The sequence below is a fragment of the Pantherophis guttatus genome, chromosome 1, assembly GCF_059756535.1.
Source record: "Pantherophis guttatus breed Tessera chromosome 1, ASM5975653v1, whole genome shotgun sequence".
NCBI classification, from domain to species: domain Eukaryota; kingdom Metazoa; phylum Chordata; class Lepidosauria; order Squamata; family Colubridae; genus Pantherophis; species Pantherophis guttatus.
The window spans coordinates 202297513-202313160 of record NC_142063.1 but is presented as its reverse complement, the minus strand read 5'-3'; the positions used below and the strand labels follow the sequence as shown (position 1 = coordinate 202313160).

At 38.2% G+C, this 15648-nt stretch overlaps 1 protein-coding gene across 4 annotated transcripts in view; it reads left to right on the top strand.

Moving 5' to 3' along the window:
• Nucleotides 1–14718, top strand: part of FBXW11 (F-box and WD repeat domain containing 11) — an 88741-nt gene extending 74023 nt beyond the window's left edge. For all 4 annotated transcript variants that reach the window (XM_034432301.3, XM_034432299.3, XM_034432302.3 and 1 more), the window contains 9 exons: nt 311–401; nt 4687–4824; nt 5306–5424; nt 6067–6316; nt 7659–7777; nt 8938–9048; nt 9154–9232; nt 9690–9877; nt 12281–14718. In XM_034432301.3, coding sequence (XP_034288192.2) covers nt 311–401; nt 4687–4824; nt 5306–5424; nt 6067–6316; nt 7659–7777; nt 8938–9048; nt 9154–9232; nt 9690–9851 — 1069 coding nt within the window. In that variant the 3' untranslated portion in view covers nt 9852–9877; nt 12281–14718. The remainder of the gene's footprint in view (nt 1–310; nt 402–4686; nt 4825–5305; nt 5425–6066; nt 6317–7658; nt 7778–8937; nt 9049–9153; nt 9233–9689; nt 9878–12280) is intronic.
• The last annotated feature ends 930 nt before the right edge of the window (nt 14719–15648 follow it).

Genomic DNA, 15648 nt, shown 5'->3' with positions numbered 1-15648 from the left:
TTCTATGTGTGGATTTAACTAAAAGAATAATATGGATCATTGAATTCTCACTTTGGCTCTTTCGATGTTGCTTTTTATAAAATAAGAACAAAAAGCACAAAATAAGGTATGAATGTGGTAGGTTCATCGGAGGGCAGTCAGTGTGTTTAAATTTTCAAGCAGCATAACAGATTTAGTTAAGTTAGTGCTATTTAAAATTTGGAGATGGCTTTACAACGTCAGTATGTTGCTGATATCCATAGAGTCATTTCAAATATTTTTATTTCTCTATGAAAAATTTACACCTCTCTTTCTTCTTATTGTTTTACAGGGATCAGTACCTGTTTAAAAACAGGCCCACAGATGGCCCTCCTAATTCATTTTATAGGTCACTGTATCCAAAGATAATACAAGATATAGAGGTATGTTTTTTCAGATATTACTTTGTTTAAAATGTACTTGATGTTGTAAAAGGCAAGAGGAAAAAAATAGAAACCCACTGTTTCTGGAAGTTACAATTTACTTTAAAGGATTTTTGAAAATTAAAATGTAGATTCCCTGAAGACAAAGTGAGATATGCAAATAATGAGACATACAGTGCATTCAGAAAGTATTCAGACCCCCTTCACTTTGGTCAATTTTATTATGCTACAGCCTGATTCTTCAGTTGTTGAAATTCTTTTTTTTTTTTTCTTATTAATCTACACTCAGTACTGCATAATGACAAAGTGAAAACAGAACCTTAAAATGTCTGTAAATTTATTTTTTAAAAAAACTGAAATATGACATTGGCATGAATTCCAACAACTGTAGAATCGGGCTGCGCTATAACAAAATTGACTAAAGTGAAGGAGTCTGAATACTTTCTAAATGCACCATAGGTGTCTACCAGATCTTTCCTTGTTGGTTTGTTTGATCACTCTCTTTCCCCCCCCCCCCACTCCTCCTCCCCCCCCCCCCACGCACACACAATACTGTCATAAACATTTTGGGAAACTAACAACAAATAAGAATACACCATAGAACTAAAGAAATAGAAAAATAATTCACATATTAAGATCCCAGAGACCTGAATGCATCCTTTAGGGCTATTTCCCTGCAGTAAAGCAGAACAGTTGTCCAACAGTCTCTAAACCTGCAGTAAAAACATGTCAAGCCTCCTGAAATATTTGTTCCAAATAGTTACAATTTTGTCTAATAAATAATAAATATAATACCAGATAATGATATATCCAGCCTGCTCAATCCTAGTTGTATGTGGAACTTTAGAAGGGTCTCCCAAGAGTTCTGATAAAACTCAGGAAGTGACCCACTACATTGTTTGTGTTCGTAATTAGACTTGTATGCTGCCCATCTCGCCTAGAGGTGATTGTTACCTGTTTTGGTGATCTTGGTAGCTAGACTGCCCTTTTTGTCTTGTTCACTTATTAGGAATAACTCCCAATTTCAAGCTGACTCAACTTCTCCATTCGTCAGGGACAGATTTCCATCCACACCTTAACCTCCATCACCTTTAGAACTTGAAGGCTTCAGTTCTCTGATATCTCCAGGTCAAGTCAAAACAGGTCTTTTTAGGATACCATAGTTCCTCTCTTTCAAAATCAAAGCTTGATTGAATTAAAACATCATACATTCTAACTTTTTTCCTAACCTGCTGTCAGGACCAAGAAACCAAGAGCAGTTACTTCTGAGTAGTTGCTTTGTTGCCTATAGACAGAAATCTTGCCAGACTAAAGCGCTTACCTGTATAACTACTAGATATACCCTGCAAAGTGTTAGAAGGAATCCACCTTCCCTCTTTTACTGCTTACGAAAGCATCAACACAGATGTAACAGAGTAATGGTAGTTATCCTTTGAATTAGGAAAATAGTGATAGCTATGTAAGAGGCAAGGAGTGCCTGAAATAGCCAGTGCTCTTGATTGCCAACCTGGATTCTGTAATGGGCCATGTTACACTGTATGTGTTGTATCATCAAATACAGTATTTGATTTGGGTATAGATGAATCCTGATAGCAAATAGAACCCTGTACTGCTGGTCATCCATGTATCTATCCACTGGACTATTATTTAATTCTTTCAGATGTTTTCCTCTTTGTATTTTCATATATATTTATTCCTGCCAATTTCTTTGCAGCTGTAATGTTTCTGTGGATTGTGGCTATATTCCCAGTATATTGGCAACTGTCACAGTGAAAAGGATTTTAGAAATTCTCAAAAATATGAAACTTTTTCCCATAGCAGCAGTACCACATTGCTGTTTGTCTGAAATCACATATACCCAGAGAATGGAATGGTGCACCTGCCTAGACTTTATTCTTAGCTCTTTGGTTTAGGGAGGAATAACACATTCCTGTTGCTTTGATGTTCAAGCCACACATGGAAAGCAAATTCTCTCTAAACATTTTGATAGAATTGATTTGACTAGGATTAATGAACAGCCTCTTACATGCTGCATGTCAAGAATTAGTGACCTTCCAAAATATTTGGATCACTTCAGCTATTGCCCACATGACAAATGTGATGAACTGTAAACAGAAATTTTAATTAGTTTAAAAATTAATTAATTGGGACCTTACAGCTTAATCATGAAAGACCCATCTAATGTACCATATTTTTTGGAGTATAAGACGCTCCAGACTATAAGATGCACCTACCTTTTTTGGTGAGGAAAACAAGAAAAAGAAATCTGCCTCTGCCTTCCAGCAATTTTGCCTCATTGGAGCAAACAGCAAATAGCCTACTTTACTTTCATTTTCATTTTCAGCATAGCTTGATTAGCACAAGAAAAAAAATTCTGCTCCCAGCAATTTACCTCCTTGCAGCAAGCAGCAGAGGCCTGCGCAGCAATAGGCAATGGCAATCCCTGCAGCCTGAAACAGCTGAGAGTCGGGAGGCTGGTCCAACAGACAATCAGCTTGTGCTAATTAGGCTGTGCTGACGCTGAAATGGGCTGTTTCTTCTTGCTGCTTGCTGCAAGGAGGTAAATTACTGGGAGGCAGAGACCAAAGAGTGGGGGCCAGTGGGTGGGCAGGGCTACATTCGATGTATAAGACACACCTAAATTTTTACCCCCTTTTAGGGGGGAAAAGGTGCATCTTATACTCCAAAAAATACGGTATATGACACTAATAGAGATTTAATCAGTTTAAATTTTGGGATGAGAGGAAGCAAATTAAATGAGGTTTCCCACATTCAGGATTTTTTACTTAAGAGTTTAACACATATAATACTTCACACTGTGAAAGTTCTATTTAATTCTGTGTTCACATCCTATACATTAAGAAAGAAATACACCAAGCTAGTAGGGCAAACAGTCAGGTATGATAATAATTGAAATTCCAAAAACAGCTAGCAAACTACATATTTCTCAGCTCTGCCTTACAGGTTTATGTATGCTTAATCTGCAGTTGTGAGCAATAATTATAAATGAGGAAAATAGTGAACGTAGTGTTTGAAATGACAAATAATGTTAATTTGCCACAGTAGTAAATGAGGTGTCCGTCACAGGGAAAAAAAACAGTTTATATTTCAAAGCCAAGTCAGATTGTCATGTTCTGCTAACCATTTTAATCAGAGCAGCCATGATCAGGCAAAAACAAAATCTAGATAACTCGGTTGTGCTGAGTTTCAGATGGACTGTTCAGAGGAGTAGAGCAAGACTCATATGCCTCCCTTACTTTCTCCCTGGAGCAGCTTCCAGGTCAGCATAACCCACCAGCCCTTGCTCTCAGTTTTTCCAGCACCTGCCTTCCCTCCCTTCACTGATGTTGCGGCACAGCATGGTTGCTAACCACCTGCCCCATCCCCAGTATCTTATTTCCTTTATCACCCTTAGTCACCTATGGTCTTGGTTTTTCTCTGTAGTCCCAAGATAATTCGGCCTGACTCAAAACTGCTTCATTTTGTTCCATGAATGGAGTTAAATCATGGGCCATCCAAAATCATCTGTTCTGTGCAGAGAAAATTTTGTATAGCTTTATTATTAATTGTATCATCGAGTATATCATTTGGTTCAAAAATGAGTGCTGGACTCTATAGAGAAATGCCATAGCCAAGGTTTGTTATTCCCTCTATTCTGTTTAAGTAAGTGCAAGAAATTTAAAACCTCTAAACGGAATAAAATAAATGTTAACTCAAATGTTTTTAAATAAAAAATTAAATTAGAGAAAGCATATGCATATCAGCATTAAAAACCTGTTAATAAGCATCTGTGCCCTTCTGAATAGTTCTGTTTTTTAAGACCTTGTCTAAAATTTGAAAGTGAAGGCACAGCCAGCTCTTTTGTGGGGTTCCTAAGGTTGAAGTCTGTCACTATGAATCGTGCCTCTTTCATACAACAGGAACTGCAACTTGTGTGCTTGGGACAAAGTGCATTAGAAGAGTATGGCCCTTTGAAAATAGATAAGTCCTGCAGGTGCCAAGCACTGTAAGGCTTCATAGGATGATGGTACTTTGAATTGTACCAGAAAACCTACAGATGCAAAGGTTATCTCTGAGTAGTGGGTCCCACATATTAATGTGTGGGCTGTTCTATGTTGTTCCAAAAGCAGCTTCAGAAGGAGCCACTTCAGAGGATTCTAACAAGAAGGAGGCAAGAATGAATCCAAGTAGCTGGCAAAGGCTTGCTTAAAATACCATTGTGATGAAATTTCAGTGGCATCTGGTAGGATTCTGTATCACCCAAACATTTTCTGCTCTCTTGCAGACAATAGAATCTAACTGGCGATGTGGAAGGCACAACTTGCAAAGAATTCAGTGCCGCTCTGAGAATAGTAAAGGTGTTTACTGTCTACAATATGACGATGAAAAGATTATAAGCGGCCTAAGGGATAACTCCATTAAGGTAAAGGGATTTCTTGATGTTAGCAGGGACAAGAGAGGTAGATCATTTTTCATCATTTTATCTAGCCTGCTATCCTATTGCAGAATCTTATCTGTATCCTTCCAAAAATATATGAAACAGAGGACTAATAATTAAAAAAAATGAAATATTAAGCATCCACACACACACCCAACTGGGAGGGGTTTAAATTAGTGGAGACATTGCAATAGAGGGAGATGTGTTGTTTCTATTTAAACATCTTTTTATAAGCCTATAAATTCAGGATAGTTAAATGCCAGACTGTGGCACAGAGGCATCTAATTGAATGTTTTAAAATCTTTGCTCAGTTTTTTTTTTTTTATGCCCTTCCAAAATTGCACAGATGGGTGGGGTGGGGGGAACAGAAATGTCTGTGTCCTGCCCTGGAAGAATAACTGCAATCTTTCTCACACCAACTCAGCATTTAAATAATTCCTTTATGTTTTCTTTTGTTATATGGTAGATATGGGATAAAACCGGATTGGAATGTTTGAAAGTATTAACAGGACATACTGGCTCCGTTCTTTGTCTACAGTATGATGAAAGAGTAATTGTAACTGGATCGTCTGATTCTACTGTTAGGTGAGCATTTTATAGTCAAAAATATGGCAGAAAGAGGAATGGAGTAAAGAAAATGGAAGACTGCCTTTCCATATTTAAGAAACACTTTAATATTTTATTTCAATTAATTTGGCTTCCTTCATTACTGTTGTGGGCACAAATGGATCTATCCTGCCCTGTGCAAAACTGACTTGTGCCAGAGTCAGTCATAAAAACAAAATTATATAAAGAATGGCTTTTCTGTTAAAACTGTTTAATTGACTATCTGGGCATGAAAATGGAAGTAACGTTGATGTACAAGAAGTTTGTTTCCAATGCCAGTAGCATCTGATTTCATAGATAAATTTTGTATAATTGTGTACATCGGGGTCCCCAACCCCTGGGCCCAGACCGATACTGATTGTGGTGTGCCAGAAACCAGGCCGCCCAAACGAGCGAAGCCCCATCTGAATGCAGGCAGTGCAGATGCCACACACCCCTCCATCCCACAGAAAAACTTCTTTCCACGGAACCGGTCCCTGATATCCAAAAGGTTGGGGGCTGCTGGTGTACATCATTCAATATTTAATCAGTAGTCATAGCACTCTGAAAATAGCCTAAAAGACAAAAACTCTCCACTAACTTTCAGCTTCATAACACTTGACCCAAGTTTTCTTTCCTCAGAGTCTGGGATGTGAACACAGGCGAAGTCTTGAACACTTTAATTCATCATAATGAAGCAGTGCTTCACTTGCGGTTTAGTAATGGTTTAATGGTGACCTGTTCAAAGGACCGCTCTATTGCTGTTTGGGACATGGCTTCAGCAACTGACATCACTTTGCGCCGAGTATTAGTTGGCCATCGGGCTGCTGTTAATGTTGTGGACTTTGATGATAAATATATTGTATCTGCTTCTGGAGATAGGACCATTAAAGTAAGTTAGCAATACTTTTCTAAAGCAGTGATGAATGTCTTTAGCACACGTCTAACTTCTGAAATCTCTCTAAATTAATTTCTATAGCTATTTGTTCAATTACTTTTGCTTTTAAAATATTACCTAGATTTTTAAATTCATTTTTATGGCTTTAGACTTCTATCATACTGTTTTCATAATGTCCTTGGAGGATATTTTGATTGGTATATAATATTTCCAACATATTAAATAAGATACATTTGTATTGGTTAATTTGTTTGAGGAGCATGATGGCTCATTGGTTAGGACGCTGGGGTGCAGTTGGCAGGCTCATGTTCATGACCACGGGATGGAGTGAGCTCCCATCACATCTCCAATTCCTGCCATCCCAGCAGTTCGAAAATGGGTGACTGCGAATAGATACATGGGCACCACTTTGGTGGGCAACTTAATGGGGACATGAAAGGAGTCCCCAACTGGGTGTCTCCTGGGCAACAGTGATGTCACTGTTCAATCCTTTCAATCCAGAAGCACATGAGCACTACCGACACAAATGTCATCGTCATAGTAGTAGTTAATTTGTGATTATAATTTCTTTTAAAAAATAATATTGTGTTTTAGCCACAGTTCAGTTGGTTAAAGACCACTGGCAAATGAATCTTTCCAAACTATGGATGGTATATTGTTGTGCAGTCAAGATTCATTGCTTGTCTTCTCCAAATAATAATCCCTGGAAAGCTTGAAGATGAGGAGATGTCAGTGGGGTAAACTTCCGAAAGACAATAAATGCTTCACAATGTTACGCAAACATACTTCTGCTTGCATAGATTCCTATATCTTCCTCCATCACCAAATATGCTTTGAAAGTCTTCCAAACCAACAAAATATTGGTTATGGTGGTGGAGAAAATGGGTGTCATGGAGTTGGTGATGAAGAACATTAAGGTTCTGTTTCACCAGCAAAACAACATCTATGGTGCAATAAATAATTAGGTCCAACCCAGAGTTGTCATATGAATGGATTTTAATGCTGATTGATATTTGGGAAGGAAGATTTAGCAGATTGGGGGCATAGCTGTGAGGAAGAATAGAAAAAAAACCTGCTATTCAAAAATACTCCTCCTCATTTAATGCAGGATATTGTCTGATGCTGTTGTGCAATTGACACTGTTTTATGTTAATATAACAAAAATGCCCTTGTGAGTTATATATACTAAGGACATTTTTTCAGCATTGAGAATTAGATTCACAGAATGAAAATTTCATCAGGATTCATGTTAAGCTCTCCCAAAATTTTGACCCAGGGCTTTTCATCCTTAAATGACAGAAAATCCAAATTGCCTTACCCTTTATTTTCCACACAGGTCTGGAGTACAAGCACGTGTGAATTTGTTCGCACTCTTAATGGGCACAAAAGGGGTATTGCCTGCCTCCAGTATAGGGATCGACTTGTTGTGAGTGGATCATCAGACAATACCATTAGGTAGGTAGTAAAATTTCTTTTATTTGGACAATGTAAGTGGGACATGTTCTGATGCACAAGAGCAGCCTTAGTTTTGTACATGCTAAATATCTGAGAGTTGGGGGGGAAAAGCAATGTGGAAAGTAGGAAAAAATAAAAGAAAAAATAGCAATATTTTTAGAGAAGTGTAGATGGTACCCAGTTCATTCTTTGTTGATAGGACTTCTGACAATAGGACAGAGAAATTCCCCCTGTCCCATGACACTCCAACATATCCCTCACGGCTATTTACCACAGATGCCTGGAGACAAATCAGGATCAGATTTGTGGGTCTACACAGTGGGAGTGGGAAGAGATTTTGAAGAGCAGATTTATCTTTGTGTGATATTGGATTTCAGACATTTTATAGAGTTATGCCAATACTGAATTCAGATTACTCTATATACAATAAATGCAACTTATGTTACATTTCAGTGTTTCCAAAATTTCCTAATTCTTCTAAGTAGAAAAAAAAATGAAGAAAAGTCTTGAGAGAAATGGAAAAGGCCGTTCTCCAGGTTTTTTGGCGGAGTGGGGGGGAGTTAACCATCATTCCTTCATATTTTTAAGCCGAATTCCTCCAGATGCTCTTTACTCACTTCCAGGATAATTCCCGCATGCTTCCCTAGATGTCCTCCCTTATGCTATTATAAGTCCTTGGCCGTCTTATTCAAAACTCTTAGGTGATCTTATTGGTTTGTCTGCAGAGAAGGGAAACTTGGTGGAAAGGATGTGCAAAAACAATGCACTTGAAACAAGCCAATATGTTGATACTGAAGCACCTTAGTTGATTAAATACTAAAATATAGTAGTAAAAAATGTAGCTTTTCAGAATAAGTTGATGCCTACCAAATTAATCAGTTGATTCAGATATTCTATGTTTGAATAAGTGAAGGGATTATATTGAATTGAATTGAATTGAATTGAATTTGTCCACTGCAGGGTTTCCCCCCCCCCTCCAGACTTTTAGTATAAGTGGGGCTTTGTGAACGACATTTGATTAAGTGGCAGTTAGCCTTGTAGCTGTTTAGCTATAGCTGTAGCAAGTGAACTCTTCTCTACAAGAGATAAGTAAACACTTCATATATGTCCACTGTATTTTTTAAAACAAACTGTATTGTGGTTCTTTTCCCCCCCCCCAGACTTTGGGATATTGAATGCGGAGCGTGTTTAAGAGTGCTAGAAGGACATGAAGAGTTGGTTAGATGCATACGATTTGATAACAAAAGGATTGTAAGTGGAGCCTATGATGGGTATGTGTTTCAAAGCTTTTTCCTAGGCTGTTGTTTTGTTTTGTGTTTGCCACTATATCTATGTGTAAGAAAGTTGCCTTATAAAATTTTCTTTCAATTTTGTAGCAAAATCAAAGTTTGGGACCTGCAAGCTGCTCTTGATCCTCGAGCTCCAGCAAGTACACTGTGCTTACGTACATTGGTGGTACGTAGATTTTGTTACAACCCTTCATTTATAGTTATATAACAATTGTGTGTATTCATGTACTGGATGTTTTGTTATAAAAGTACTAGATATAAGTGGAAATTCTGAGCCTTTTCTTTTGAAACCGCTGTGGTAAGAGCCTGAAAATTGTACACTGAGGGGAGGGGGATCTGGGAGGGAGGATATCCCAATATTCATGCCTATGAACTTAATGTCCTAAAATGTTATTGTTATGGAATGTTACTCCAGGCATTCTATCTTCCAAATCGTATCCTTTTCTTAAGGAAATGTACTTTTATGTCATCTGCTCTTTATATACACTTTTACTATGAAGTAAACTATTACATTGCAGCAAATATGATTGCCCCCCCCCCCCAAATAAACTTTGCTCTATTCCCAAAAGTAATGTTTAACTTGAGTATCTGCCCTATTAACTATAAACCACTGCATATTTCAGGAACATTCTGGACGCGTGTTTAGACTCCAATTTGATGAATTTCAAATTATTAGTAGTTCCCATGATGACACCATTTTGATTTGGGATTTTTTAAATGTGCCTCCCAATGCACAAAATGAGACCCGCTCTCCATCCAGAACGTACACCTACATCTCCAGATAACACTCTGCAGTTAACAGTTCTCCAAGGTAAGCATTTATTTTGTTCTTTCTTTTGCTGCAATTTCCATTTTTGATTATGGCCCTTGCACTCCAAAAGAATTGTCATTGATATTTGTGAATTCACTTCTCAAAAAAGAAAAGAAAAAAAATAGATGCAAACTGTTCTATTATTTTAAAAGTAATAATTGGCAAATTTTAAGATATATGCATATATTTTGAAATAGGATGTTCCAGGTTTGTACCATGGTGTCTATCTTAATTTACCAGCATCAAAATATCTCTGAAGGAAGGCCTTCAAGGAATGCCATTTTACATGAACAAAGTGAAGCAAATCGATACACCCCAGATATTTTAGGAGTACTATTCCTAGCAGATTAGATTAATGTAATCAGGCATTGTAGAAGTGGTGATCCAGTACATCGTATTAACTACTTAGACCCTAATTATTTTTGAAGGATTATAATCTTTTTTGTAGGTTTAAACCAGGGGTGTCAAACTCTATTTCATTGAGGGCCACATCAGGGTTGTGTTTGACCTCGGTGGGGGGCAGGGTGGGTCAGGGTGGGCATGGTCAGCTTGACATCACTCGTGTCAGGGGCGCCTGTGGAGACCCAAGTGCTCTGCCAGCAAAAATGGGCTCCTGAGCTCCGTTTGCGGCTGCGATGGCCTCCTGCAACCCTCTGCCAGCAAAAACAGAGCTCGAGGGGGCTACACACAGCCCTCTCAAGCTCCATTATCATTGTGGGCCAGTCCTTTGCTGTTTCCAGGGCGGCCCCATCTTAGCACCCCGCAAGCCAGATCCAGCCCCTGGGCCTTGAGTTTTGACACCCCTGGTCCAAGGGTGAAATGCTCCCGGTTTGGACCAGATCGCCCGATCCGGTAGCAATGGAGGCGGGTGGTTCAGAGAACCGGTAGCAAAAATCCCTGTCCCCCCCCCCATTGCCCAGCTGAGCCGCGCAATCATCAGAGGCTTTTTTATTTTTAAAAGCATTTTTTCTACAACCTCTTCAGCCGAAGAGGTTATAGAAAAAATGCTTTTAAAAGTAAAAATAAAGCCTCTGCCGATCAGGCAAGTCAGCTGCGATTGTCAGAGGCTTAAAAAAAAAGAAAAAGCTCTGCCGATCAGGCAAGGCAGCTGGGATCAGCAGAGGCTTTAAAAGCATTTTTTTAACAACCTCTTCGGGCTAAAGAGATTGTAGAAAAATGGTTTTAAAAGTAAAAAAAAAAAAAAAAATTGGCCATGCCCACTCAATCATATTAGCCCCCAAGCCACACCCACAGAACCGGTAGTAACAAAATTTACATTTCACCACTGCCCTGATCTAAACATATCTAGAGTGCAAACATCCAGATGACTACTAGATGGCAGCAAAGAGTTGAAGTTTTCCACCATCTAGTGATTTATGCAGCCCAGATAGATCAGACCTAAGACAATCTAATGTTTGAATTCTTTAATCACAATTAAATTATTCATAAAATCTTTGTTACTATTATTATTGGACATGGCAAGAGTATTGATTGGATGTAAGAATTCAAATTCTTTTAATTGAAGAGACGTTCAGAAGAGTGAATAAGTTTTGATTGTCTTATTACTCTTCCTCTGTTACAACTACTTCACTCTCTGCTATTGCCTTCATTGTCAGAAGGATGCACTGATATCACACCATTACTCTTAAGCCAGGCATTATAAACATGTAAAATAACACATCATATAAAATGACAATAAATAGTACTAATGATCAAGGGAAAGTTTTATACACAGTGCTAGTTCCTTGTGCTTCTGCATGAATGAAGAAGATATTTAAGGTGAAAACCTCTTAGCAGGCTAATAAAGAAACTAATTGCTTTGGCAGTGCTGTGGCATGATGTGGGCAGGGCTGACTTTCCTACTCCATGCTCAGAGTAGAAATCGAGCATCTTGGTAGAGAAAATAATTCTTTATTGGTATGGAACTCTTTATGTCTCCAATTACCTATTAGGCGTAACATGGCCCTGGTATGATCAAACATACATCGATGTTGATCTTATTTTCCCAACTCTAAACAGTAACATTCTTGCTAGGCACTTTATTTTGTTTGATCCAAGTCTTTTTGTGTTGGGCCTGGCATCCTACAGCAGCTAACAAATTTCAATCAAAGTTTAAGGGAATCAAACAATCTTATTTGTTATAAGTGGACGGAATAGCAGAGTAAGCCAAATTGAATTTAAAATCATTGTCTTTAAATGGTGGCAAGTATCTCCAGTGGGTGCATCAAAGAGACCTCTAGTGCAGGTGGTCCTTCTGACTTAATTCAACTACAGAAGCTGATGACCTGTTCTTCATTGTTATTAGATCTCTAGTTCATAGTCTTCTATCTCCCTATAAGACATAATTGTTTTAACTTAATTTTAAACCAGTGATTTTCATGTTTTATTTTTTATTTTTTGTAGGATTCCACAGTCTTTGAACTACTGGACATTTGGCTATCACACATCTGAAGACAATAGCCACAGCTAAAGTTGGAAGTGGTTTTAGGTGCTGTGTAGATGTAAAGCGGCACAATTCTTTATCTCAATGTAACTTTTTCCAGTCCTCCTCCACTCGGTGGTCTCTTAAGGAATTGACTAGGAATTCACTGAGTTCGGCCTCTCCCTCACCACAGTGCAAGATCCAAAGCTTCATGAGTAATTTGCCCATATACACTGAACTTACGGCTTGTTTTTCCAGGAGTAAATCAGATGTCAAGGATGGACTTGACCTAATTTATATTTGCTTTGCACTTTTTGTCTGACTCTGAAGAAGAAAAACATTCTCAGTGAAACGTGGGTGCCAAACGCATAACCCAGAATGTACAGAGCTTGCTTTCAAAATCGCCTCATCCCGCAGCTTTTACATTTCACGATTAATGCGGATCCTGCTGTGTTTGCTCAGAGTCTCAGTTGGACTGGTAGAAATACTTTGGAATGGTTCAGCAACCTTTTGGACAATAATTTACTTATTTCTGCACCTGTAATTTGCTTTAATTTAAAGATTGTAAATTGGGCTAGATTATCAAAACTAGATGTACAGCATTGTCTTTTCTTTAAATTGTACTCTATACTACAACTGTCTTTCTCTTCCTCCTAATGTTTGGTATAGTCAGATCCTTCCTGTGTGCTTGCCTCATTCTTTCCAATACTGTACCTGTATAAGCATGTAGATATAATGTACATAAAACATTGTAACCTCCAAGGGCTGGGAGTCGGGGCCTTCTGATGCTGTATACAGATGCCAAGGGAGGTGCTTTTAAGTACCCAGGCATTCTTACTACTGGCGCCATATGGAGTTGGGATGTATTAGAAACATTTTTCTGTGAAAGGGAGAGCGTTGGCATTCATTAGGATTTTCTTCTTCCTTTTTAATTGGGAGGGCATATCTTAATGTTAACTTCTAAACATAAGAAGCATTTTTTATTAAAAAAAAAAAAGTTAAAATTTCTTTCACTATTCCACAAGGCAATATTTGCAAATCATCTTGAAACCACTGTCTAAAGTTGAAGAGACATCAACCCTTTTAATATCTGTTTGAATTGTCCGTGATTTCCAGGCCAGTATGCTGAATTGGAAGATGAATTGCTATTCCACTGAGACCTTAGAGGAGATGATTGGTGCACCTTACCATTTATTTGGAGTAACCTAGCAGTAAATGGCACCGTGGATTTTTTTCTAACTATGACTGGCCATGGCTATTGATTCAGTATCTCCCGATTACAAAAACAACTCATTCGAAATTATTGTCTCCATGTTTTTAAATTATTGCTCAGCAACATTGTTCAATAGCTTCTCTTAATGTTCTTTAGAAGATATTAATAAATAAAAATACTGGTTGGTCCAGGAGCAATTGTTGGCATGGACGTGGGTGATATCATGTGGTATTCTGTCTGCTTTCCTTTTGCTGCCACTGCTGATACCCTCCTCCTCTTATTTCCCCCCCTCCTTTTTTTTCTTTTCTTTTTTCTTTTTTTTACCTTTTTTTTGTTGTTGTTGTTGAGGGGTCAAGGAATGTTAATAACCAATATAAATGACCAATGAATGAATTTTGCTTATTTAGTGGAACAGCTTATGGTTGGCTATTTCACTTGCACACCATCTAGTTTGTCTGTCGAATAAAAAAACGAAAGCACACGCCGGATGTGAGAAAGGTACAACTTGAGCTGCTTCTGGTTTCCAGCCTTCACCTCCCAGTCAATTCTATTGGGCTCCTAAGTTCTTCTTCCGAACACGGAGGGGGAAAAAAGATATATTACACGGATCTGATCCAATCTACAAAAATGCTTAAGAGGACACTTTCCCATATCAGATGTCGAGATGGGCCACTTTTACAGAAACGGTTTTGCCCCTTCGCCCCTCCCCTCCCCCCTCATCCCCATGTCACCTAATAGCTGCAACACGAAAGACTTGATACTGCAGCGCTGAAAACAAAAGGGTATTTACGGACAACCATCCATTTTTAATGCATGTGTAAGATGAAATTCATGTTTTTCCATGGGAAATGATGGTATTTGAAGATGCAGCCTAAAGTACTTTTGATTGTGCTTGGTGTAACGTAGCCGTGGAATTTGTAACTGACACCCGAGGAGTTTGACTCCTGGGATGAATGATAGTACCGGCTGTACTCTGGACTTTTGTTTTGCTAATCATTACTGAACAGCTGTATGTTACTGCTAGATTAATGTTTCAAAGCACTGGGATAGTCTTATTCTAACTTGTAATTATGTTTGCCAGTTACCTGTTTGGAAAGTTTGTGTATGAACAGCTTATCGGACAACTGTTGAAATGTACAGATATTGTTCATGATATAAGGCTTTGTACTGTGGAATGTGCTTAATAAAAAAAACCCTCTAAATTTACATCTTTCTATACATGTAACCTATGCTATTCAACATATTTGTAAAGGACTTAGATAAGAGGTTTCCAAACACAGCTATCAAATTTACAAATGACGTATAGTTTGGGGAACAGCAAATACTCATACAGAAAAAAACTGGACGTCTTGGTAATCCCCAAATTGAACACAAGCCAACAGTGTAAATGAAGCAAAAACAACAAAAAAAATCCTAAGCAATCCTAGACTGCATCAAAAAAAAAAAATCCCCTTCATTGGTTAGACCATATCTAGAATATAGGGTTTCAGTTCTGGGCACTGAGATTTAGGGAGGAGATTGACAAACTGAAGCATGTCCAAGGAAAAACAATAATAAAGAGCTTACAAGGAAAAAACTTGAGAAGGGATTGGGTGCATTAAGGATGTTTAACCTGGAGAAAACTGTAGGGAGGTATGGCAGCTATCTTCCAAGTACAGTGGTACCTTGGTGCTCAACTGCTTTGAAACATTGAATTTGGTACTTGATGCATTCCGATGCTGGATTTTTGTCCTGGTCCTCATCGTTTGGTACTCATTGGGCCTCCCAGAACCAATTAACAATGAATACTGAGATAGTATCTGATTGTATCTAAAGGGCTGCTATGTAGAATTCTGGGCAGAATTGTTTCAGAATCAATTAAAAATTATTTTAAATTAATTTTGGTAGGATAACAAAAAATTTTAACAGCTGTTCAACAAAGGCTGGATCACTATTTGTCATTGGATAGAAATAGAATAGAATAGAATAGAATAGAATAGAATAGAATAGAATAGAATAGAATAGAATAACAGAGTTGGAAAGGACCTTGGAGGTCTTCTAGTCCAGGGGTCCCCAACCTTTTGGACCTCAGGGACCACTAAATTCATAATTTTAAATCCTGTGGACCATTAATATGATCTGCCTAATGACTGGGTG